The 24,751-nt window shown below is 39.9% G+C and overlaps 1 protein-coding gene across 1 annotated transcript in view; it reads right to left on the bottom strand.

Moving 5' to 3' along the window:
- LOC123962517 (cytosolic carboxypeptidase 4) overlaps window positions 1–24,751 on the bottom strand; it is a 206,071-nt gene that overhangs the window by 164,970 nt on the left and 16,350 nt on the right. Inside the window, exons 2-7 of the mRNA XM_046038694.1 lie at window positions 20,329–20,402; window positions 16,874–16,937; window positions 15,391–15,537; window positions 11,681–11,812; window positions 9,719–9,812; window positions 1,083–1,120 (exon numbers count right to left, since the gene is read on the bottom strand). Coding sequence (XP_045894650.1) covers window positions 1,083–1,120; window positions 9,719–9,812; window positions 11,681–11,812; window positions 15,391–15,537; window positions 16,874–16,937; window positions 20,329–20,402 — 549 coding nt within the window. The remainder of the gene's footprint in view (window positions 1–1,082; window positions 1,121–9,718; window positions 9,813–11,680; window positions 11,813–15,390; window positions 15,538–16,873; window positions 16,938–20,328; window positions 20,403–24,751) is intronic.

The following is a 24,751-nucleotide window of genomic DNA, read 5'->3' as shown; positions in this document are numbered from 1 at the left end:
TATTAAAATCGAGTCCTGAGTTGTCTATATAATGGATGTTTGAAACACTTTTAAAAGAAGTGGGGTGGCAATCGCAAAGTGGATAAGACACATGCATTTGGTGTGGGAGACCTGGGTTTGATTCCCACTGTGACATCTACCAATGTGTCCCTGAGTAAGTCACTTAACCCCTTAACAGCAATTGTAAGTTGCTTTGGATAAAAAGGTCACCTAAATGACTAATAATTATATTATGATTATCGTTATATTACAACCCACCCCACACCGGTCAGCCATTGTTCGACTAGCTGTAGTGGTTATAAAAAGCAGGGGAAAATGCATTGTGTCTTGCCTAAGATCTATATAATCTAATAAATCAAACAATTTTATCTGCAATAGTCTTGGTCAAAAAAATTACTTTTTTACCTGAAAATCAGTTTTTTTCCTGTATATATTCTGAAGGTGCCTCTACAGCCTACAGCCATGCCTGATCAGGGAGGAAGTAGGTAAATACTGACTCCAATCTTATCTGTAATTGATGGAATTGGTTTTGTTACAGCTCTGCCCAAGTTACAACCATACCCGGCCTCCCCTACCGTAATGATGCAAAAACACTAGTTTTAGAAGAGTTTAAAGAGTTTTGCAAGAATTGTTTGCTTTTGCCAGATATGTGCTTTTTTTGGTGTAAGGTTCTTTGATTAGTGTGTATAGTGTGATTAGTGTGTTTTACAAAAATAGCCAATAGTTTCAAATATTTTAAGCAATCAGAAAAACTGCAATGTGTTTGATGCTTTGGTTTATGGCCAAATACTTGCAGAACTAATGACGTTCCCAATCTAGAGGAAATGTATTTTCCTATTTAAGCCCACTGTAGTCCTTTCACAGTATATTATAAATCAGTGAGATGCCACTCTATCCCACCATGAGCACTTATCCATGGAATAAGAGAATTACATAATTAAACTAGAAAATGGCCCAAGAATCACAAGTATTGTCAGTGTGCCCCCAAAGAAGGGGCACACTGACAATGTTGTGCAGTAATGATGATGATGGTGATGAGACCATCGGCTGGTGAATGATGGATGAGGTCATGAAAAACTTACTTGTGCACAGCAGAGCAGCAAAGGCATTAATGGCTGCCCTGGAAAAGAAACAGAGTGAGCAGTTAGTTTCTTGAACATTTTAATTAAGACGCTCTTTAATTTGATGCAAACACAGTGTGTACATGGTACACTAGTGTGACAAATGAGTGTGTGTTTGTGTGTGTGTATGTGTGTGGGGGCGGGGGTGTTTGTATGTCATATAGTCAGTTAAATGTGTGGATTTTCTGTAGTTATCAGCTTTGGCTTTGAGCATTAGCATATTCTTTGATATAATATGAAAATTCAAGAAAATCAATCTCTTGTCCATCTTATGAAATGTCAAGTGTTAAACTGTATTTGACATATTTTACTGTTATCAAACTGTATTTGATATCATATTGTTTGATATTTATTTTTAAAAATCTGTGTAAGAATCTTGTTCTAGACTTTTATTACTTAAAATGACTCATCCCTTCTTTCAACATTCCCTACTTTGTCCCTTTTCCCTTCTTTTTCTTTGTTTGCCCCTCCATCACTTCCCTGCCTCCTTCTCCTCCCCTTACCATTCTCCCCCCCTCTTCATGGCTTGTTGTCTTTTCTTCTTCCTCCCTTCTGTCCTTTCCTCCTCTCCTCCTCCATCCCTGTCTTCTTTCCATCACCCTTATGTGTTTCTTCCACAGGGACCACAACATGTGACTTGACTCCACACTTCACATGGGTGGTGATAGATAGACAGCCCATAGTGTTGGCCTTGCATGATATGTGTGGTGGTGGTTTGGGAACTCGAGAAGCTGTATTATTGATGTTCTTGTTGGTATTGATCAGAGGCTATAGATCTACTCGGTCTCACAGCAGATCAATTCATCAAACTGCCTCCTGGTGATCAAGTGATCCTTAATAAGAAACAGGGCTCTGTGTCTGTTTCTGACCTGTGTGTAAGTGTGTGTGGGGGGGGGGGGGGGGGGGGGGGGGGGGGGGGTGCATACTGAGATGAAGAATGTAGCACTGTCCAGTGTAGTATTACTAGCAGCAAGTAAACCAGGGTGTCACTAACAGGGGGTCCACAGGGTGACGAGAGGTCACAACCTCAGGAGGTATTGAGAGCCACAAGCGTTCATGCAATGTTTACTGAAGATGGGTAATACTACACTCTTTAACAGGATGTGCCATATTTATAGACATATTCAGAGGGACAACACATATAGGTGTGTCATTTATCATTTCTGTGCATTTTACAACTAAGGGAGATAAAATAAGATAAAACTAATTAATAGTTTTCCAAATCTCAGTGCTCACAAGCAGTATAATCCATGAGATGTATGTAAAATATCAGAAATAATTTATCATTGGTCCTTTTGGTTGGGTTAGAAGAGAGAAAAACCTTCAAATAAAATATTTTTGATGTTGGAGTCAGCCAGCGGGAAGATGATAGTGTCAGGATAAGGTTGCCCTATTTACTGGGAGCACATCAAGGATTTACCTGGATTCCCTGAAGAAAGGTGCACACTACACACAATCAGCTGTGCTGATCTCATAATTATTTGAGATGGAGAGAGTTGGGCTACATGGAGTTTACTTGTTAACTGAATAGGCAGGCATGTAGTGACTGAACAAGTGTATACACACAGCCTTAAGCAGATGCATTTAAAACTGCACATCCTCTGTAAATCCTTCCTCTAAGTTTCTAAGACACTTGAACATGTTGTTTTTGTCTGCTTATCTCCTCCAGAGCAACCTCCTTCACGTAGTCTGGATTCAAGGCAGGTCCCTTAACTGAGACGCTCCTAGAGCAAACTCCCTCTCCTCTATCCTCAAACAAGGTTTGCTACCCTTTTGTTTTTCATCAGAAATACAGTCATTGGAAAAGAAGGACAGGGTTTTTGGATTAAAGAGCAGCGGACCTTAGAATCCACCCAGGCAGATCCCCAGACCAGGCACGACAACAGGTGCTGTGACCACTCAGAGGACAGGAAAGAGAGCAGGGATAGCAGCCATGTTGGCCCAGCTTGGACTTAGGTGTAATTTATACTTTTGCGTCAAATCAACGGCGTAGGTGATGGTGTAGGTTACGGAGCAGAGGCTATGTCGTCGCCGGACGTGCACCTCCTCAAAAATGTAACTACACGTCGAGTCGACGTGGACCGTAAGCTCTGTGATTGGTCGGCTGTCGGCCTCCGAGCTGACCGGAAGTACCCCATGCTTTGAAGTAACATTTACTAGCGGCCAAAACGGCGGCTGTAACACGGTGGATCAATATATTTGACCGTCGCAACCTGAGCGAAATGACTCGATAACATTTGAAAAGGCTACACCAGCCGCACGTTTAACGGAGCGCTAAACCGGAAGTTAGCCTGCTCGGCTGGAAAAAGTCGACACGGTGGACGCTATGACTGGGTGGTATTTCGGTATATAATGTATACCGATAATGTATAATAATGTAATAATAATGTATAATGCATACCGATAATGTATAATAATGTAATAATAATGTATAATGTATACCGATAATTTTATAAGAGATATGACATAATACCGTTTATACCAATATAGTCTGATGTTAAGTTAAAGTCCTGCGTTTGCTCTTCTCTCTCCCCCACCGTGCAGCCCCGCACCTCCCTCTGCGTCTGCACGCAGTCGTCTACTCACCAACTCTCAGCAACATGGAGGGAGACACAGTGCTGGTCGACACTGTTAAAGACCTGGCTTGTAAAAAGAAAACCACGGTTCATTCAGTGTTTCCCACACATACACTTTACTTCGGCGGGCCGTGCAGGTTAGGCGACACACTGTTGCATTTATCAGAGAAACACAGTGATTACGTTACAATTCGCGACACTGTGGATATTTAATTAATAAATTTATATAAGAGCGGACCAGGTAACACACCAGTCAGATGTCATTCGTTAGCTACCACGTTGGTTTTGTTTTGATAGGCTATGTCATCAATACGTCTCCACAACATTCAGCTCAGCTGCTGCTGTGAACGGAATCACTGGAGGAAAAGAAGACAAGTTCTGTTTCTTTTTGGTGACAGCCTAGCCTACTACTGATGGACAAAGTTACCGAAGCGGACAAACAGGGAGAGAGAGAGGGTAAAGCACCTTTTCCACTGCACGGTACAAGCTCGCATCTACTCGTCTTTTTTTGGTTTTCCATTTTGTAAAAGTTGTACTTGTACCTGCTACCGGGTACTTTTTTCGTATCACCTCCGTCTTATCTGTCTTTACATTATGAGTAATGTTGAAACGTTTTAACTTATATCAAGAGACAGCTGTTTGTGTGTGTCGCATTGAACATTACGTCGCGGCAGTTGTGTGTGCCATCGCTATGACGACCATCTACATTGAGGGGTGCTATCTCTGGGTACTATCTGCAATGGAAAACGGAGGACGGCCAAACCGAGTTGAGTCAAGGTGAGTTGAGCTAGTTCTGGTAATGGAAAAACGGCAGAAGAAGCGGGAAACGCTGACGTGTTTGCGGCGGAGACGTTAGGTCTGTGAGTGGGAAAAGAACTGAAGGAGGCAAATTCAATAAGTGAGTGATACTTATGATGTAGGATGAAGTATAAGTAAAACGGTGAAATAAGAAACAAGCTAAGTTACTAAAAGTAGTAAAAACATGCCCGCTAAAACCAAGACCTTCGTATCAACATACCGGATCAAGCACTCAATGTGTTCTGAGCTGTCAGAGCGCAAGGCAAGGTGGACTGTATGTTTACATCGATGATGCTTGGTGCTCAAACACAGTCAAGATGGACACTGTTTCCCAAATGTCAGGAATGTAGATGAAAACCATATTTTCATCTTATTGTTGCCTTTTTCATTCACCCAACATGCAAATTCAAGAAACTGCATGATGTTGAATGGGTATGCATTTTATGTACAAATGTATATTGTATATAAATAACTGTATATATTGTTTTACTGTTTTACATGTTACCATATTTTAATATACATTTCACAAAATATACATATGTTATGTGTGTGTAGCATAAAGGGACTACAAACATTAGTTCGTTTTACCACCTTGTGTTGTATAATGATAAATAAACTACCTGTCGACTACGATTGTCCCCTTGACAAAAGCGATTTTAACCATTTGAGATTAATGCAGTCAAACACCAATGTTATTTTTTATTTTTGTAAAGCAGGTCAGATATCATATTGTGTTCAGAAGTTCCCACATGACATATTGTGCATCCAGCTGCTGCTGTTATCACATGGTGCATCAAAGCACTGGATCAAAATCAACAGTAGTGAAATTCTCCTTCACACCAGTAGTAACTAATCATACACTATACAGGAATGTTCCCCCACCTTATTTTCAGCTGTATTTTTACTGGCACCTGCCATGCTTTTGAGGTAAATAGGTCTACATTCCAGTGGGGCACTTTAAAATAGAAGTGCTGAGCAACTGACTGTTGTGAAATATGTGAAGAGACATACTATATAACAGATGATTTACTGCGGGATGCAGTGATGTTTGGATATGGTGTTGGATTGTGGTTGGCTGGCAGCCACGTGGCTGGAGATTCCCCTCATAGAGTTCACTATACCTGCTGGGCCAGATGGACTGGCTTCTGCTCATCATGATCAACAGGGAAACAGAATTTATTAGGGGAAAGAATATTTAGAGATGACGATTAAATTGTTAAGGATGTGATTTAGGCTGACATTATTAAAGGTGTGCATGTGGTCAACATTTTGCATTGTGCTGTAAATGATAAAATGGCCAGCAAATGGAAAGGTAACTGGTGAACCATAAGGTCAATCAAAATCAAAATAGTGGGAACAATAGCACACTTTTTGAGTGCAATGTTTGAGTTTTAATGCATTGTGGGTGAGTCAGCACAGGGGAAATGAAGAGTTTATGCATCCTTGCATTACAAACTATTCATGAATCCAAACCTGTCAGGAAAGTCAATCAAAGTAAAATATTTCCTTTGTGGCCGACAGTAACTGGGACAATCTAAAGGGCTTAGTAAGTGTGGTGCCTAGCAGTCTTAACAGACAGAAGTGAGGGATGAACTGCTGCTGACAGTTGAGAATAGATGGACAGATTTAGTTGTACAGCTTTGGACAGTCTGACTGACTTTACTGCTTTAAAAGTGTGGACGGCAGCCAACCGGCATATCTAACGGTCGCCATATCACAGCTATAATTGAATAAATCACTGTGACAGACATGTCTAACTGACTCTCACACTTAAGGGAAATAGCATATCTCCTGCCTCGTTGCTCTCATTACATTACAAGAATTCACAGCTGCCAATTCTTACAAATGATCCAAAGTAGCAGCTGGCTTTGAAATCTGGAATCCCAGAGTCTTGTAATTGTATTAGAACAATTAACAGATGACTTCTGCATGGAAATGATACAGAAAACTCACCCTGAGGACTATACATTTGTGATGTCAGAGCATCTGATTTCCTCACTCCACTGGGGAGTTTCATGTTCACTAGTGGCTGATCAGGGGCTGGTATGCCTGGCATTGATCCAGGCTGAGAGGACAGTACTCCTGGTGCCATTGGCATGCTTCAGTGGGTATACTGGAGTACGCTGGCTATTTAAGCCAAATGCCATCAGTTGTAACACAGACAGATGGGAAAAGGACAGACGATCCAAAAGAAAAAGGATGGTGGCTAAAGTGCGAGGTAGGGTCTACGCATGACTCAGGAAAAATGATGATGTGTTGAGATAAAGAATATGTTGATATGATGATGATGTTTCTGGTAGCACTTTACATTACAGCTCAGTAATAACATGGTAATAGTGGGGTAATAGTTTGATACTTTGAAACGATGTAACAGTGTACCACGGGTAAGGCCAAAACAAAGGGTGGTAATGAGGAAACACATTAAAAGATAGCAACAATGAAAAAACTTATAGTAATATTTTGGTAACAGTAGTGTAACCTAACAATTAAATGGTTGTATCAGTGCAATTGTCTAGATGAAAATGGCAATATGCAGACATTAATGTGGTAATAACCTCATAATAATGATTTAATGTAGGTTTTCACAATATAATGGACGACTATCAGCAGAATATCTTCAAAATCACATGAACATTCTTGGAAGTCAAAACTGATAATTATCATATTTATTATATTTAGTGCTGCCCCTTTTTTCAAGTCGACTAGTCATTGTTTATTCAAGCCATTAGTCAGAAGTTGTTGCACGTTTATGATATTAATTTATTATTTAATGATATTTTTTTGACGCATCAGAAAATGGGTTGAGTTCCAGTGCTGAGAAACAATGTTTACGTTAAACATGGTTAACACTGTGCGCATGTAGATGCAGCAGCCAGTGGCTCCTTCAAACTTTGCTACACCTTTATTTTATTTTTTTATCTGTTTTTATTACCTATGACAGAAATATAGTCATTGTAAAATGAAGAGGGGTTTTGGATTAAAGAGCAGTGGACCTTAGATGATCCACAAGCCTGATCGACTGGACCAGGCACACGGGTCAGGTGATCGCACAGAGGACAGGTAAGAGAGCCGGGGTAGCATCCATGTTAGCCCAGCTTGGACTTAAAGTGTAATTTATACTTCTGCGTTGAATCGATGGCGTTGCCTCGCAATGCCTCCGAGTCGACAGGAAGTGCCCCGTGCTTTGCAGTAACTTTTACTAGCGGCCAAAAGAGCGGCTGTAACACGGTAGATCAATATATTTGACCGTCACAACCCGAGCGAAATGACTTGTTTCACTGTCAGAATGTGATCCATTCTGTCGATAACATTTGACAAGGCTATAACAGGCGCATGTATACAGTTTTACCCCATTCACGTTAGCAGAGGGCTAAACCGGAAGTTAGCCTGCTCGGCCGGCAAAATTCACCACAATGGACGCTGTAGCGCTAATGCTGACTAGCGTTTGGGGGCGTAACTGCAGAATGACAGAGACACCAACGCACAGGTATAAATGCATGGCTACTTGCACGTACACCCTAAGGATGAGTATAAATCAAGCTTAAGGCTGCTTATTTTCAATTTTAAGGTTTTCAGGTGGTCATATTTGTAGCAAACTGTGAGCTCTAATCAGGAAGGCTTTTAACGGGTGTATTCTTTTTTTTACTGCTTGTCCTATGTGTACATACTGGTTGTCTTTTCTGTTTATATTGTATGTTGTGTGATGTGAGCCTGTGGCAATTGAGTTTCCCCATTGATTGAATAAAATTTCCTAATCTAATATTAAAGTCTGATCTGGACAAAATGGGACTCATGTTGGCCAAGCAACAGAAATCAGAGACTGCTGTGCCCACATCTTCACAGAGACCTGCTCATCAACATCCTGGATCAAGCACTTGACGGGTGGACCGTGCTCCGAGCTGTCAGAGCACAAGACTCCGGCAAGATGAGAGGATGTGTTTACATCGATGATGCTTGGTGCTCAAACAAGTGGATTCTGTTTCCCAAATGTCCGACTTTTTAATGTGAAGATGAAACCATATTATTATTTCTGCTGTTTACAATTACCCAGATGCAAATTCACAAAAATGCACTGCAGAATGATTGGGTGTATACGTGTTTGCATATAGGCTATATATATAAATATAGGTATATCAGGCTAATTTATTAATTTATTAATTATTTTCCTATATTTCTTTACTATTTTTACCAACTTTTAATTGTCTGTAAGTTCTGTGTGTGTATTTTCAATTTTCACAGTTAGCTTTGTATATATTAAAAGTTCACAGTGTAATATTTAGGAGGATCAGAGATATAATATAATATCAATATAATATCCATAACTTTGTTTTCAGGGGTGTTTAAAGACCTTACATAATTAGAAGTAAAAAAAGAAGGGAAATTTGGACAAATGGAGGACCACACGTATTATTGAGCACAGGAACTGAAAGAGCGTTTCTGCCACCATAGCTTCTGCTGCCCGCTTTGAAAGGGAGAGGGCAAGTGGTGACTGATGGTTCATTCATGTGGTGTCAGATTTGAATCTTTTTTTCCTCCTTAAATCCATCCATCCATCGTCAACCGCTTATCCTGCATACAGGGTCGCGGGGGGCTGGAGCCAATCCCAGTTGACATCGGGCGAAAGGCGGGGTACACCCTGGACAGGTCGCCAATCCATCGCAGGGCCACACATAGACGAACAACCACTCACATCCACGGACAATTTGGGGTCACCAATCAACCAAGGCTGCAAGTCTTTGGACGGTGGGAGGAAGCCGGAGCACCCGGAGAGAACCAACGCGGACACGAGGAGAACATGCAAACTCCACACAGAAAGGCCAGGGCAACCGGGGTTTGAACCCACGACTTTCTTGCTGTGAGACGACAGTGCTAACCACTTCACCAGATATCACAATTTAACTATGTTACCATATTGATACCAAAATATTACTATAATATCACTAAATAGTTTTTCCTCGTTGCCATCTTTAAATGTGTTTCCCATTATTGCCGTTTGTTTTTCCCTCTCATTACACTGTTACATAAATGTCAGTATAATACTACTCAGATATACCCATTGTTAATTCCAGGTTTTTACCAGGTTTTTACCTTGGTAAGTACATGGTATAACTTAATATTTTACAGATTTATTGTCAATGTATCACCATGTTATGGCATATGTCACAAAGAGATATATGTAGGTGGTCATTGTCACAGATTTGTAGAAAGCCTGGGTATACATACTTGATGGTGGGCAGATGTTTGGTGCTATACTGAGGGATGAGGCTGTAGATGACATCTAGTCCATGGTTTTCTCCTATTAGGTTTGCTGTAGAAACTGTAAAGTGAACACATAACAACTAAAAATATGAATTCTAACACAGAGGAAACTGTTTTCCTGTTTTATAAGAACCCAGCCTTGTTTTCTCTTCATCCTCTCATGCCTATTTTGGTTTCCTTTCACTGGTTGCTAGTTTGTTTGAATTTTCATTGATTATATCCAGGGCTTTACATGGTTTGGCTCCACATTTCATCACTGAACCTTCCCTGTCTCAGAGGCTTCTTCAGTTGGCCAGTTAAGCCTTTTAGATAAAAATAAAAGGTGTGATGGGTGTTTAACTCCGCTGGCAATTCAGTCTGGAATATTACGTCGTCATTCTGCTGCCACAGTTTCTGATTGGAAAATTTCGCCCACTGGTTAAATTACACGGATATCTGTATGTGCCTCACACCAACTAAACTCGGAGTTTGAGTTGCTCCCATCTTACCATCGATTTAGGGTCCTGGTGGGCCAGAACATATAAAAGAGCTTTTATTCCTCATGCCATACAGGCAATAAATGCAAAATATAATAAATAAATAATAATAAATTAATTTTAAATGTGTTCCCTTGTAGGTTGTAACCTACCTAATTTCCATTTGTCCCTCTTTCTGCTCATGGCACAATTGTTGTATGTTTAATGGTAGTATTGTGTTGTATTATTAATGTGCGATAACTATAGTTAGCTTTTTGTTGCTCTGTCTCTGCAATTATGTGTAAAGCGTGCTTGGGTCTCGTGAAAGGCGCTATATACTGTAAATATAAGTTATAATTATTATTATTATTATAGTGTCATGGTTGTATTTCAGTGTTTTTGTTAAGTCAAAGACATATTTCCACTACGGTGGACAAAAAAGTCCAGTCTAATCTATTTTAAATCTTTCTTAATGAAATGCATCATGTTCAGCATGTCCTTGTGTTTATTTTATCTGTTAAAATAGTCTGTTATTCTTAATGTTATTTTTTTTTCCTGACTCAAAATAAATTGTTTTTTCAACTTCCACGTCTCTGATTCTATCTGTGGGCTTGTCTGTGCTGGTGGGAACGCTCTTGTTTTGAGGCTGTGAAATTAAATGAGAAACTGAGTCTGAACTGAAGGTATTTCATGAATGTACTCTTTGGGTGAAGTCCCGAGGTGGTGTTTTCAATAATTTGGACTGTAACCTGGTCGAGCTTCTGGCTCAGTTTCATAATCATGATGTTTAATAATAACCTCTTTCATACATAGTCTTAATCTTCATTTGTTGGTCTAATATTGTTGTTTTGGTTATTGTCTGTTTTATACTGTTATAACTGTGTTATGCTGTTCTGAAAAGTAAAAAGTGCATATACAGATAAAATAATATTTTGTCATTTTAATTAAATTAAAAGTAATGAATAAAGAATACTGTCAGTCCCGCCTAAGCAGAAGTTTCCTGACATAAAACTGGCATGTGTTTTAGATGGAGAGGTATCCTCTCTGTTTATATGTATATGTGCAGGCAGGACTGTTTTTATGGACTATTGTGGTATAAAACTGGTAACTACTGCTGTCCTTATGATATTGTCTAAAGACATCCAAAGCACACTCAGGAGGGCAGATCGCCACTTCACTGACATCTAGTGGTTGAACACTGCTCAGAGTCATGTCTTTGAGTGCTTGCTGCACACAATGCTGAGCTGCTGATCAGATACCAGCCAGGTTATTTTGACACTGTTTTTTACAGTTTAATAAAAGTAATAATGATAATAGGAAAGGTAAAGCAAATGCCAAATAAATACTTAATGCAAAAAATTGTCAAGCTGGAAGTAAGAAGACAGTGAGAAGACAGTGTTTCGAGTTAACATGAACCATAAACCATTTTGGCTGCCAACTCCATACATTAAGTATGTGTGTGTGTTGGTACCTGATGAAGAGAAGACTTGGATGACCCAGAGGCAAGCTGCAGCCCTTGTGGCGTTTTCGATGTTGTGTTTGAGCAGATTCAGAGTAAGAAGCACAGCTCCAGCTTTCTCTGCCTTCATACCTATACGCCGGTCTGCAGAAAGACAAATATATATTCATGAATGACATAGTAATGTCAATGTGAACAACGTACAATCAGCAGACCAATGTATTTTCAGAGCTCAATATTCATCATCCTTGCAGCAAAATTGCCTCTTTTAATTTTAAAGTGATTGTTGTATAGGCACTGGCATGCCCACTGCAATACATGTTTGATAACTGCAAATAAAAACCCAATACTGAGTCCTCAAACATACAGTAAGCCCCAAAATAAGAGTCCTGCCATTGCCTTCCAAAATTATCCATACATTTGCCGTCTCACTCCCATGTCATCATATACCACGTGTGTCACGCCCCTCAGCATCTCATACAAAGTACCGGTCTACGGCAACCTGTTAACCTCTTTCGACTCAATTCATACTTATATGTCCATACCAAGCGGGAACCTCGGGGTCTAAAAAGTGAGGCAAAGACTATCTTGTGATTGACAAGTCGCTACCATGGTGACCTGTCAATTAGGCTAGAGTGACTCTACCCAAGCCATTGTGTAAATTTAACCAGCCCCGTTGAAAAAGCTGCTTAGGAGTGGGCTGCTCACCAGAGGTGGGACCAAGTCATCATTTTACAAGTCCAAGTCATAGCACTCAAGTCCCAAGTTGAGTCCCAAGTCCAGACTGATCATGAGTTGCAATCAATTTGGCTTACAATTTAACATCGCTGCTAGTGTAGCTACTGTTCTTTTTATCTGGTATTTATATTATGTTTATTATAAGTTAGCAGAAATGATTAATTTATGTTTCGAATGTTTGTCATCACTAGGCAGCAGATAGGCCTATCGGTACATTGGTAATTGTATGAGTTATGCCTATATTTAATACATGTCTTTTCTACTTTTTTCATCTTAACATAAGCTCCTTTGGGATCTGAGAGATACCTATACCTGTTCCTGCCTGCACACATGACAAATTGTGACAAAGATGGTGCGTTAAGGCTTCAGGGGAGGTCATCCTATGCAGTGTGACCACATTTGACTCACATTGGATGGCCAGTTTATCACAGAAGAGAGAGAGGACATCTCAGTGGCACTGGGCCTCCTCCTGTGTGTACATTTTGTTTGGAATCCAGCATCCTGAAGGACTGAAGAAGACACTGACCTTTTTGGAGTGTGTTGTATTGAAATGAAGGATGCAGTTGGACTTCCTGTCACAGTAAAAAAAGTATACAACTTAATCTGTGGGTTGACTGTAGGACTCAATATTCTTTCTTTCTGGATGGCCAGTTGAAGAGAACAAGGACTTTTCCACTGAACTGGGCCTCTTCCAGTTTCTATTTTTGAAATCCTGAAGGACTTACAAACATGTTATTGTGCTGTTGACAGTGACCGATACTGCAGGACTTCAACTGTATTAGCCAGTTGCAGTAATTTTACTAATTTAAAGACTACAGATTTTCTAAATAGAGTGAAGTAAACTACTAAAGTAGGCTTATACACGAATAGACCAAAAAGAGACCTGCCTACTGGGCTACAGAAGACGTTTGTTTTTACTTATTTTAAAATGTACACATTATAGCTTGTCTATAAAAGTGTGTGTGTTTGTCTTTTTTTTTTTTCCTGACTTGTCAACTCTGAATTTACTTTCTGTTGAAATAATGCATTAAAAGGGTAATTTAGTACAGGACTTGGAATTTTTTGAACCATGATTTGGTAACAAATGATTATTGACACTTTTTAAATTATGAAGTTGTCATTTAAAAGCATATTGACTCTGGTAGTATCTGGCATGACTTAAGGGCCCCACTAGCTCAAAATGTAAACTATTTATAGCATCTAATGGTTCTAAATAGCCCCATTTGACAAATGTGCTATAAAGCTGTTTTAAAACTAGGTGCTATATAGCGCCAAAAGATGTTCCCCTATGATTACGAGCCAATGAACCACTATTAGTGCTATTTAGCACCTTTTTGTTTGTTTTTTTTAGTGTGTATTGAATAAAGCATTAGCCTGTACAGAAAGAAGGCAGAGGCATAGTTTCACACAACAAATTTCATGAATTAAATTAAATGTTAATGTAGGGCTGCTAATTATTTTGGTCAATATTGAGATCACAATTAGGCTATCTAACAGGATTACTCACTGCCTTAGGAAACATTAACTATTGAAATGTAACACTTTCTTTTTAAAATCTAGGCTATTACTCAAAAATCCCAAATAGTCCAGCACAGTTTCCCCCAAGTTGACAGCTTTGGGGGATGGATGGGTCACTGAGGGGGCTCCGTGTGTGTGTGTGTGTGTGTGTGTGTGTGTGTGTGTGTGTGTGTGTGTGCCCGGAGGGGAGCAGGTGACAGGTGAACTACTCGAGTTGACGAAGTTACGTTACAGAACGCTGAAATAAAACTGTGTCGGGAGATGCAGTGACAGAAACCAGCGGTGAGATAACTATAAATCGCTCTGACGTTAGAAGACGCAGACACAGTGGATATTTTACAAGAACCGATCAGGTGAAGCAACACTGAACATCTTAGGGAGGGACGAGAGCCTCAGCTGTGAAGGAAAGAGGTGTGCTGGATTTATAAAACAAAACCAGTGTCGTTTTGAAACAGCACCCGGCGATATTATCGTTTTATCTTAATGAACTTGTTTTTATAATTATAGAGGGAGTGGGTCGCTGGGTCAATATTATATTATTGGATTAAAATGATTGATGCATCAATGTAATTTTAACTGCTGGGTATATACTGTTGAGTGGCTCAGTCTATAGTAATATACTATCTAAGTTGATTGTATTTTATATTAATAATGTGAATCTGTCACAGCAGCTGTCAGATAAGTGTAGTGCAGTAAAAAGTATATATATCTACCCCTAAAAATGTAGTGTCAAAGTAAAAAGCAACAGAAAAAGGAAATAATTGAAAAGAAAAGTACAAGTACCTTAATATTGTAGGCCTACTTAAGTAGAGTACTGGAGTACTTTTTTACTTTCCACTACTGGTTGTAGCCCTGTACATAAGATCAGTCTTGTTTAATAAAAGTGGCTTGTGAGCTACCACAGTATCTGCACTGTTAAACATCCTTCTGTTGTTCAGTGGCAACTGGCAGTGCTTCTAAAAGCTCCTTCAAACTTTGCTACACTTTTGCTTTTCATCTGTTTTTTCCAGCTTTACTGCTGAAACACGTGTTGCCTACAGACATACAGTCATTTGAAAAGGAAGACGGGGTTTTGGATTAAAGAGCAATGGACCGCAATCCACACGACCCGATAAACTGGACCAGGCACCATGGCAGATAAGGTGATTGCTCAGAGGAGAGGAAATAGAACTGGAAAAGGAGCCATGCTGACCCAGCGTGGACTTAAGGCTGCTCCTAAAGGTCAGGTCAGGATAAAACGGGTCTCGTGTCGGAAATCAGAGACCATTGTGCCCACATCTTTACAGTGACCTGCCCCATCAACATCCTGGATCAAGCTCTCAGCGGGTGATCCGTGTAACCTTGTAACACATCCAATTAGTGGGCTGGCTGATATATTTAGTAGAAGCTAACACACCTACGTGGCTCTGATGTTTTTTATCCATCACCTCATTGTTTTTACTATTTATCTTTTCATTCATGCTCACCTCTGTGTCCAACTTTAGCCAGCAGGTGCAGCAGTGGCAGCAGGACGGTGTAGTTGGGACTAAAACTGCGGCCGGTGTTGACCAGTGTAGTCAGCAAGGCCTCGCTGCCACCTTTGCTGATCATATAGTGGATTCGACGGTCTGTACCTAAACAGAGAGAGAGAGTGCAAGGATTGACTGTTTACTCGTGTTTCTCCTACTGGGAAGGATTACATGAAACAACACTTGTGCTTTGGCATTGCTATTTTACTACATGTTTGAATCTAAACTGAGGGAGAATATGTTTCTTGGACTTGATCATTTTAATAGCATCTTGCTTCCGTGCTTGTCATTGTGAGAAATAATGTAGGGATCCCATTCCAAAGCAACAGTAGGCCTGTGTCTGTCAGACAGAGGAAATGAGTTTACCTCAAAGGAAAAGATGGAGGGGAGGAATTGTTCACGAGTATAATGGATATAAGTGCTGAAGATTTTTTTAATGTCTTGGCTCTGTAATCACATTGAAACTGAGAGTCAGCACCTAAACCTCATACCACTTTTATTTCATATCTAATACTGTATGCTGAAGAACAGAGGAAATACTACATGAATTTTGTCACCAAGTGTGTTTCGATGCAGCTGTTTTTATGAGCATTTTTCATTTGTGCATAAAAAAACTGAACTGAAAAGTTTATGGACCTGTTGGTGTGTGGATAAACAGCAAATAGAAACAGAGTGAATACGTGAAGCATGTGACTTAAAATGGAACTTACAGTAAATGTTGTATTTCTGTCATGTTTTCCACATGGTCTGCCATAGTTAGAGCTCTTTTTTATGAAGTTGTCTTGTTGTGTCCTCTTCTTCTGCCATGGTTGGACAGCACTGTCCGGAGAATTAGCTCTACCAGCTGTTTATCTTTTCAAGGCACCCTATCTCCCTATTGGCTGTCCTGCATGGCTGTCAGGTTTATGTAGTCACAAAGTTAGTTAGTGGGCGGGACAGAGAGATTAAGGAGACCATTCTGAGAAGCTGCGGGACAGGAGTTTGGAGAAATGTTTTCTGAGTGCCAAGATGGAGAAGGGCCATCAGGTTTCTCCTGTTTCCCCACAAAGTTTTGTTTCATGTACTCACTGAACTGTTTAGTGATATTACAATCAGTGATCAGTCACTAGGATGTAAAAGAAAGAAATGAACCAAAAAACTATAGGCCGAAATGGATAAACAATTATATATTAGGAAATAATAATGTGCAAATAAATTTAAAAAGTTGATTTTCTTCAGGAGGGGAGCTTTTTGATGCGTAAAAGCGATACATTTCAGTTCAGAACTCTTTGCAACCAGAGGGGTTGCTGATCAGATTTCTCATTGTCCTGCATTGAACAGCTTCCCTCCTCTGATCTCTGTGTTAAAAATGGCTTCTTTGGGCAGCTCTTCACATGATATTGTCATATTGCTGTAAAATTAAGTTAAGCAGTTATGTGGTCAAGAGCTGATCAGAGCTTACCAGCAGACAGAAGTTCATCTAGGACGCTGAGGATATTTAAGGTGCTCTCCACATCTCCTGCATTCTGCAGAGATAAAAAAAACAAAGACAGTGTTCTATATATATATATATAAAATTCCTAACCTCTATCTGAACTTTATATGTTTGTAGTTTTAGCATGATTGGCCCCTCAGGCCTGTGAGAGTGAGGGAGAAACATACCTGCTCAGCTATTCCCCACAACAAACATGTGTAGGAAACTGTAGAGATGTAGGTTTACATAGACCTATCTGATGTCTCATTTACTCTCCATGTTTCTGTAACACCAATCCTCCCAGAAGAGTTTGTTATCCCCAATGCTCAAAATGGCCTCAGTGTGACTGACGGTGTATTGGCATTGCCAACTACAGTATACGGCTGATTAAATTCTGCAGTTTCAACAGAAATCTTTTAGGGTAGCCAAACATCTCCCTCATTAAAATGTGTGTTGTAGGAACAGCCTCCTCCAGTGGCCAACTATCTGTCTGATATAAATAGCTTAATGTTTTGCTTGCAGTCCTAGCCAACAATCTGCCTGTTAAAATAGAGACAAAAAGCGCAGAGTTGTGTTGAGCTGCTGTAATGAGAGACAGTTGCTAAACACAGAGGTAACGGCATCTCTGATTATGGGATGTTATTTCGGATGTAGCGATTAACCAATTGTACCTTCTACCACTTACTGCTCCAGTCGAATAAAACACAGAGCAGTTTGCATTGGGTCGCATGTCTCTGACGGGTGACGGGTTGACCTGGTGTCATGGCTAGCTTGAAACAATTGTAATGTGTGTAAAAGAGAGCCTGAGGTGATTTTTTTGTTTGGGGATTTTTTGCTGGAGCCCTCTGTGCTGCCTTTATTTAATTATATAGTATTATACTAATACACGCATTTATACTAGTTCCTCCTCCAGGTTGTGGTGTGTTGTAGAGCCTCTGCAGTGGACACATGTAGATTTAGCCAGAGCCAGGATGCGGATTGTGCCGATATGTGCTCCTTCTAGCTGCCTCCTCCTGAGAGCAACATGTTCCCCTTGCTCTGTTTTACTTAAGTCATTGTTATAAATATTGAGGGATGAAATATTGTTCAGTAATCTCAGTAATCTAAACTCTGTGTTACTTGAACAGCTTTCACTGTTTACCTATATTCTTTGTGTGCTCCTACATTTTTTCATTTAGGAGCACATATACTCCTTTGGAAAACAGTCAGCACAGAGCCCTCTTAACGCTGAGAGATAATCAACTACACAACACCTCCATTCATAGTGTTGTTTAATGTCGCATGGTTGTTTTAGTGTACTCAAGGTTTTATGCTTATTGTGTAAAACAATATCACAGCATAAAATGACGGGCTTTCAATCATGTAGAGTTTCGTTGGAGCTGTTATAGATATGCTATCGAATGTATATATAGAGCTATACCTTTTCTGTAAAACAATATCACAGCATAAAATGACGGGCTTTCATTCATGCTGAGTAATCATGTTGTGCACCAGCACTGTAATACGTTTGCTTTCATTCTAATGTTCATGTTTCAATTGTATCTTATGTCTGTGCACACATGGGTTTTGCGTCATAGTTAGTTTACGTTTCGGTTTCACACCACTTGATATTCTGCCCCTCCCCATCACTGTTTCATCAACCAATCTCAATCCAGCTGGCTTAACCCTCAAGCTGTATTTACTCAAGTTCTGGCCAGCCATCGGAATCCGATATTTTTAATATGATATCAATCCATCTACCCAGTGTTAGCAACCAAAACATTCAAAGTGTTGTTCAAGTGTTTGAAATGTTTGTGTTTGATAATATTACAAAGAATATATATGCAAAGGGCAATGAGAGAACTGCTGTTCTGAATTGGTGCTAAACAAATAAAATTGAGATGAACTCCATGTTGATGAGAATAGGGACAGTATAATTTATTTTTTATTTTTTGTCCCCCCACTTACCGAGGCTCCAGTGTCAACCGCAAAAGAAATTATGACAACCTGATATTCAGCATACGCAATGTGGATCAGGTTTGATGCACATTTGATACTTGTTTGATACCGCCATAACCCAAAGCAGGCCTGCAAACTAAAACATGGGCACGAAATTACAAAACCGAATCAAATGACTTTCTATTAAACAAGTGTCTTTTTAATAATAATACAAACATGCAAATACATAAAGTAACTAGACCTCTCTTAGGCTGTGTTTGGTGTCTTCAGGAAAGTTTTTACTTACAATACATATTTGAAGCTATAAAAATGTGTAATTAAAAGGTATCCTGCAAATTATTTTATTTCTTTCCTTTCTTATATTTCTCTCTGTGTGTAATGTGGGTTTATTGCCACATTATTATAGTCCGGCTGACTTTAAAGTCTGGAAGCTTGTCAAATTCAGATGACAATGACAATTTGACAATGCCTGACGAAGATTTCTGTTTGATTAAAATTGATGGCAGCTATTAACAATGCGTTGCTGTTTTCTTTGATTCTTGCCTTTAGTTTCTATTTTTGTCCAGCACCTGTAGATGTATTTTGGATGTGCGTACTCCAGGCTTAATGTCATTTTCCTCTGTCATCACCTTGGCAAACATTGGTGTTAACTTCATACACAGGAAGACGGATTTAATATCAGCTTCTGGTCTGCTAGTTTGAGTTTGATACATGGAAACAGTGGTAAAGAAACTACAAACAACTTGTACCATAGGCAATGGGTTGCTGCTATATTAAATCAAGCAGGTTGTAGTATAAAATAGAGGTGAAGGTTGGCAATATGACTCTAACATTGTTGATCAGCCCGGACTGGATAATCAAGCTTTAGAATGGATGTATCAGTATTTTCACTGCTGAGGAGGCCGGTAAATCAGCTCCTGCTTTAAGCTTTAAGGTTCATCCTTGACTTTAGAAATAGACAGACAACAAAAAAAGTGAATAATCTATCTCGCAGAGACATATCTGAAAACCTGTGCTGCATTACTTTTAAAAAGACAAAATAACAGATGCAACTTTGGTCATGGTCCTATCAGAAGAAGTCTATGTCAGATTGAACCTCATGTCCATCACGACTCACGAGTCTTTCTGTGAGAAGCATTTGCATTGAAAAAGAAAAGATGTACTCCACTTTGTAGAGCATCAGTGAATTAGAGAGGAATTGGTTGGTAGGGCATATCTACAGTCAGGATGCCACATTGTCTCTTCCACAGTCACTAAATGAATGTACAGTTGTTCAGAAGAGTCCTGCTATAGTTCTTTGACTTCTTACTTGTACTTGAGAAAGGTATTTAATTTCCTTCAGGACATATGCATTATTGTATCAAAAAGAAGATAACTAATTAAATGTAAAATGGCTAAACATATAACAACATATAATCAAGTGAGTGGTTAGTTTTACAACATTGTATTTAAAATAGCAAGAGTAATACTAAACAATGCAAAGTACTCGTACTGTGGATCCCTACCTGCAGAGTGGAAAGGAGGACCTCTAAGCCGCTGGAGGAGCTGGTGGAGGCTGTCATACTTCGTCCTCCTCGCTCTGTGCCGGTCAACCAGTCGGTCAGACAGACAGACAAATACAGGCAGGCAGAAAGGCAAACAAACTGTTAAAAGGAAGACAGACAGATAGACAGACTGACAGGACAGGAGCACTCAGACGGGCAGAGGAAATCCAAAGTGTGTCCCCCCCACCATGCAACCAGTGTCACGCACACACACGAAACGAAAAGTTCTCTCTCACACCAACACGGACGCACACAGACTCCCCCTGACTTAACCTCACTGGGAATACCCACCAGGGCCTGGGAGGTGTGTGTGTGTGTGTGTGTGTGTGTGTGTGTGCGTGCATGCGTGTTTTATACTATCTTACCAGACATTATCGTAAAATCGTAAAAACTCCATTGTTCATGTGCTTTCTATTGTAAAATACAAGCCAAGTGTTTTTGCACAGTTTTGTTGGGGGGTTGTTCATGTTGAAGGACACTATTAGATACAACATGAATAAAAGTGGTTAAATGTATGGGTTGTTGTGTCTGAGGGCGCGCATAAGCCTGGGCATGTGTAACCCTATCCCGGCAGGATAAAGCGCTCCAGAAAACATTTGTGCTGTGGTGTTGAGAAGGCTGCCACTATAAAAAGGCATTGAAAAGGCCAGCTGGGCAGCTGCAGGACGCAAACTATATGCAGTGGTAGATTTCAACCAATAAGGGTTTTTGATGGCTGATATGAAATGAACGTGACATTCGCACATTTTATGGCAATCTATGGATAGCCTAAATCTTTACTCACATGTTACTTCCCTTAAAGATCTGATGTCAACAGTGTGCAACAGAAGCAAAGCACTCTATTTTTCACAAATGAACACTAAATGGGGTCAAATGGCAGAATCCTCTTTAAAACCATAAAACCTCCACTTAGCCATCCAGTTGAATCCTCCCCAGAGTGATGTGAAAATGTACTTCCAGTTTTACAACAAAATAGTAGAGATTCTGGCAGCACAGTGACACAGACTTAAGAGAGCTTGAACATTAACCTACTTCGCAGCACTGTTCACTTCACCCACCCTTCAGACTGCTTTCCTACTTGATTTTCTGGATGCAATTTTATTTATGTAGCGCCAATTCATAACAGAAGTTATCTCATTGTAATTTTCATATAGAGCAGGTCCAAACCATACTCTTTATACTAATTTTACAGAAACCCAACAATTCCCACCATCATCTGTGATATTTTGTCTGTTACTGAAAATCAGTACTTTTACTCTGCTACTTCACTAACAAGGACCACGCCAATGTTAGATTTTATAGTGGTTTATTATGATGAATAGTTATGAAAGGAGGGGTCGAGAGGGGATGGGGATGAACAGGGGTCGAGTAGGTTGTTTAGGGTTTGGTGGCTGGAGCGGCTAGTAACCCGAGGGGTTGAGTTTCAGGGTGGGGGCTCGTCTTGATAAGCAGCTTGGTCTTATGAACCCCCCTGTGGTTCCTGTTGTAGAAGAAGACAAAATGATTACTAGGCAGAATTATGGATTTTAGCGTGCATGTCTTTCATGGTGGGAGGAAGCATGCAAATTCTGTGTGGAAAGGCCTGGGCTGAGCGAGGTCTAAACTCAGAACCTTCTGCTGCGAGGCCGCAGTGCTGGCCATTAAAAGAGGTGAACAAGCAGGTTTTGGGTGGGAGGGGTGTGAGAAATGAGAAACGGGAGAGAAAACGGGTTAGACAGCTTATATACGTGTGCATGTGACTGGATTTGAGAAGCACAGGTGGATGGAATGAGTGACGTATGGGTGGTTGATTGGAGGAATTGAATGAAGCGCAGGTGGTAGAATAAGTGGGAGAGGCGTGGTCCTGTTCCTGAACCTCAGTTTACAAAACTCCATATTTGGAGAAATTCATCACGCTACTTTGCTCCTTTTTTCTTTATTTACAGCAGTCAAGCATCCACATGACTCTTAAAGCAGAATAAAAGCTGTAGCCACAGGAGGGTAGTATGACTTTAAATGGTGCTAGCAGTTAATATTTAGTGCAGCCAGCCTGCATTTAACCAGTCATGCTCATGGGTGTAGCCTGATGAGGACAAACAAAAGTATGCACTCAGATCATAATTTAAAATAAATAAAATAAATATTTTATATTTTTAAACAATCTTTACTTATTGTAGTACTACTGTAATATTAAAGCAATATTTTGTAATTACACTTGTTGGAATGGGAATATTGTCCTGGTATATATGTGGCAGGTTATCTAATCAAGTTCACCGTTTTACCTTTACTTAAGGAAGACCATATGAAATAATTCTAGTCACATCCACATCAAATAAAAGACTGAAATGGCCCTTTAAAAAAAAAAGTATTTCTTGAGTACCTCATAAAGTAAATTTTTTTAGTAAGTACTTTTGTACTCTTACTTAAGTAGTTATTTTGATGACCGCTGCTACTTAATTACTTGTTTTTGCAAAGTAACAGTACTTTTACCCAGGCACAGTTTTTTGGCCATTCTACCCACCTCTCCTTTCTGACAACATCGGCCTGTACTCTATTTTAATTCATCTTGACCTCACTCTTATCTGTCACACAGCTACTTCTCTGACTGTTCTTCAGACTACATCAAGAACTTTACTCTGGTATCAGCAGGTAAAACATCCAAAGACTGCAACTTCTACAAAACGCTGCCAGGCCCAGAGAAGAGAAGCGACCTCATGCACCAATCTTTCACTGGTTTCCTGTCAGTTAAACATCTGGACCTCTCACTAAAGATAACAGGTAAAGAATGTCATCCCTTCAAAGTCTCCTGCTTCTTTACCACCCCACCTTGTTCTTCCCCTGTGATGTCTGTCTGTTCTCTTCCCGTGTCGTCACAAAGTTTCAGGGCGATAGAGCCTCCGTGTAACCACAATAACTCACTCTCACTCCCGTCTATGCATTTCTTCACCAATACGGAGGAGCACAGAGGGTAGTTATGGGGAAACACACTCATGCTCCTTACGCAAGTAACCTAAAATTCTCTTTCTTAGCATTTATTTGGTGTCTTACTTTGGGAAAATACTGACTCCTGGATTGCCGAACATATAGGCCTACTGAGACTTAACCACATTAAGTATCCAAGGGGCTAATGGAGGAGCTGTAACTTCAAGCCTGGAGAACTTGAAGATGAAGATGGTGAAGATGTTTGGGGAGGCCCAACTTGATGCGGCGCAAATCTCCTGAATGGGCATCCCTCTGTAAAGGGCCCATGAGGTGATGAGACCCCAACTAGAATATGCACGTAGCCCCTCAGGTGGCTGCAAACCACTTGCTTTGAGACTGGTTTCATCAAGTGGTTCTTTGCCCAACACAGGTTTGGGTTCTGCCCATGTACATAGATGCATGAGGTCGGCAAGTATTCAGCTCTTCACAGTTAGAAAATCAGGACTACTGTTTGGTGAAAGGCTAGTGTGAGTGGTAACTGGTAACAGAGAAAACTCTAAGATCTCAATAGTATATCTTTTTGAGATCACTTCAATCTGAATTGTTGCTCCTAAAACCCCTTTGGAGAAAAGGATGAGATGGAGAGAGATTGAGGTTTTAAGACTTCGGTAAGACAAATGGATACTGAATTGAGATTACAACAGGATAAATGAAAGTAACAGATGAGATCTCATCATTGTATCTTTTTGAGTTCATTAATGTCTTGCTTATTGCTCCTAAAAAGCAGTTGGGAGCTGTGGAGAGATGTTTGTGAGCTTCATTGTATTACATTGCTGTCTATGCTTGGAGAACCGTGCTAGATTTGAACTCTGCTCCTGCTTCAAAGGGCAACAACGCTGCCGCTGCGCCATCCAGCTAAACTTAGCTGTGAAGGACTGATTGTCTTTAAATAGAGTACAATTTTTCTTTACTTAAAAGAGGAGAAATACCATATCCACAATTAAAGTCCTCAAAATTCTACTCAAGTAAAAGGTATAAAAGTATTCCATAGTGAATGTACTTAAGTATCAAAAGTAAAAGTGCTTATTCTGTATGACAGATACTTGTTGTATCTCAGTTCTTGCGTGCATTCGGTCATTAATGAATTCATCTCTAAACGTCATGTCAAAGTATTACTTATTTAAGATACTGTAGAGATCTCATCTTTTGATCAGAGTAAAACAGAGATGAGTTTTTGCTCCTGAGACCAATATGAGAAAACTGAGACATATTTGAGAAGAATCATGAGATCCCTGGAGTCATAGCTGAGTTTTCTTTGAGCTCTTTCTCTGATCTCAAGGTCCAATGTTCAGGAAACATAAATTAGACTTATTTAAGATCAGTTAGAGATCTCTTGTTTTGATCAGAGTCAGACATAAATGAGATTTTATATGGTTGTTTCTCCTGAGATGAATTTGAGAAATGGGAGAAAAGGCCTTTGGTC

The sequence above is a fragment of the Micropterus dolomieu genome, linkage group LG22 (genome assembly GCF_021292245.1).
Source record: "Micropterus dolomieu isolate WLL.071019.BEF.003 ecotype Adirondacks linkage group LG22, ASM2129224v1, whole genome shotgun sequence".
Classification (NCBI taxonomy): domain Eukaryota; kingdom Metazoa; phylum Chordata; class Actinopteri; order Centrarchiformes; family Centrarchidae; genus Micropterus; species Micropterus dolomieu.
This window is presented reverse-complemented; position numbering and strand designations above follow the sequence as displayed.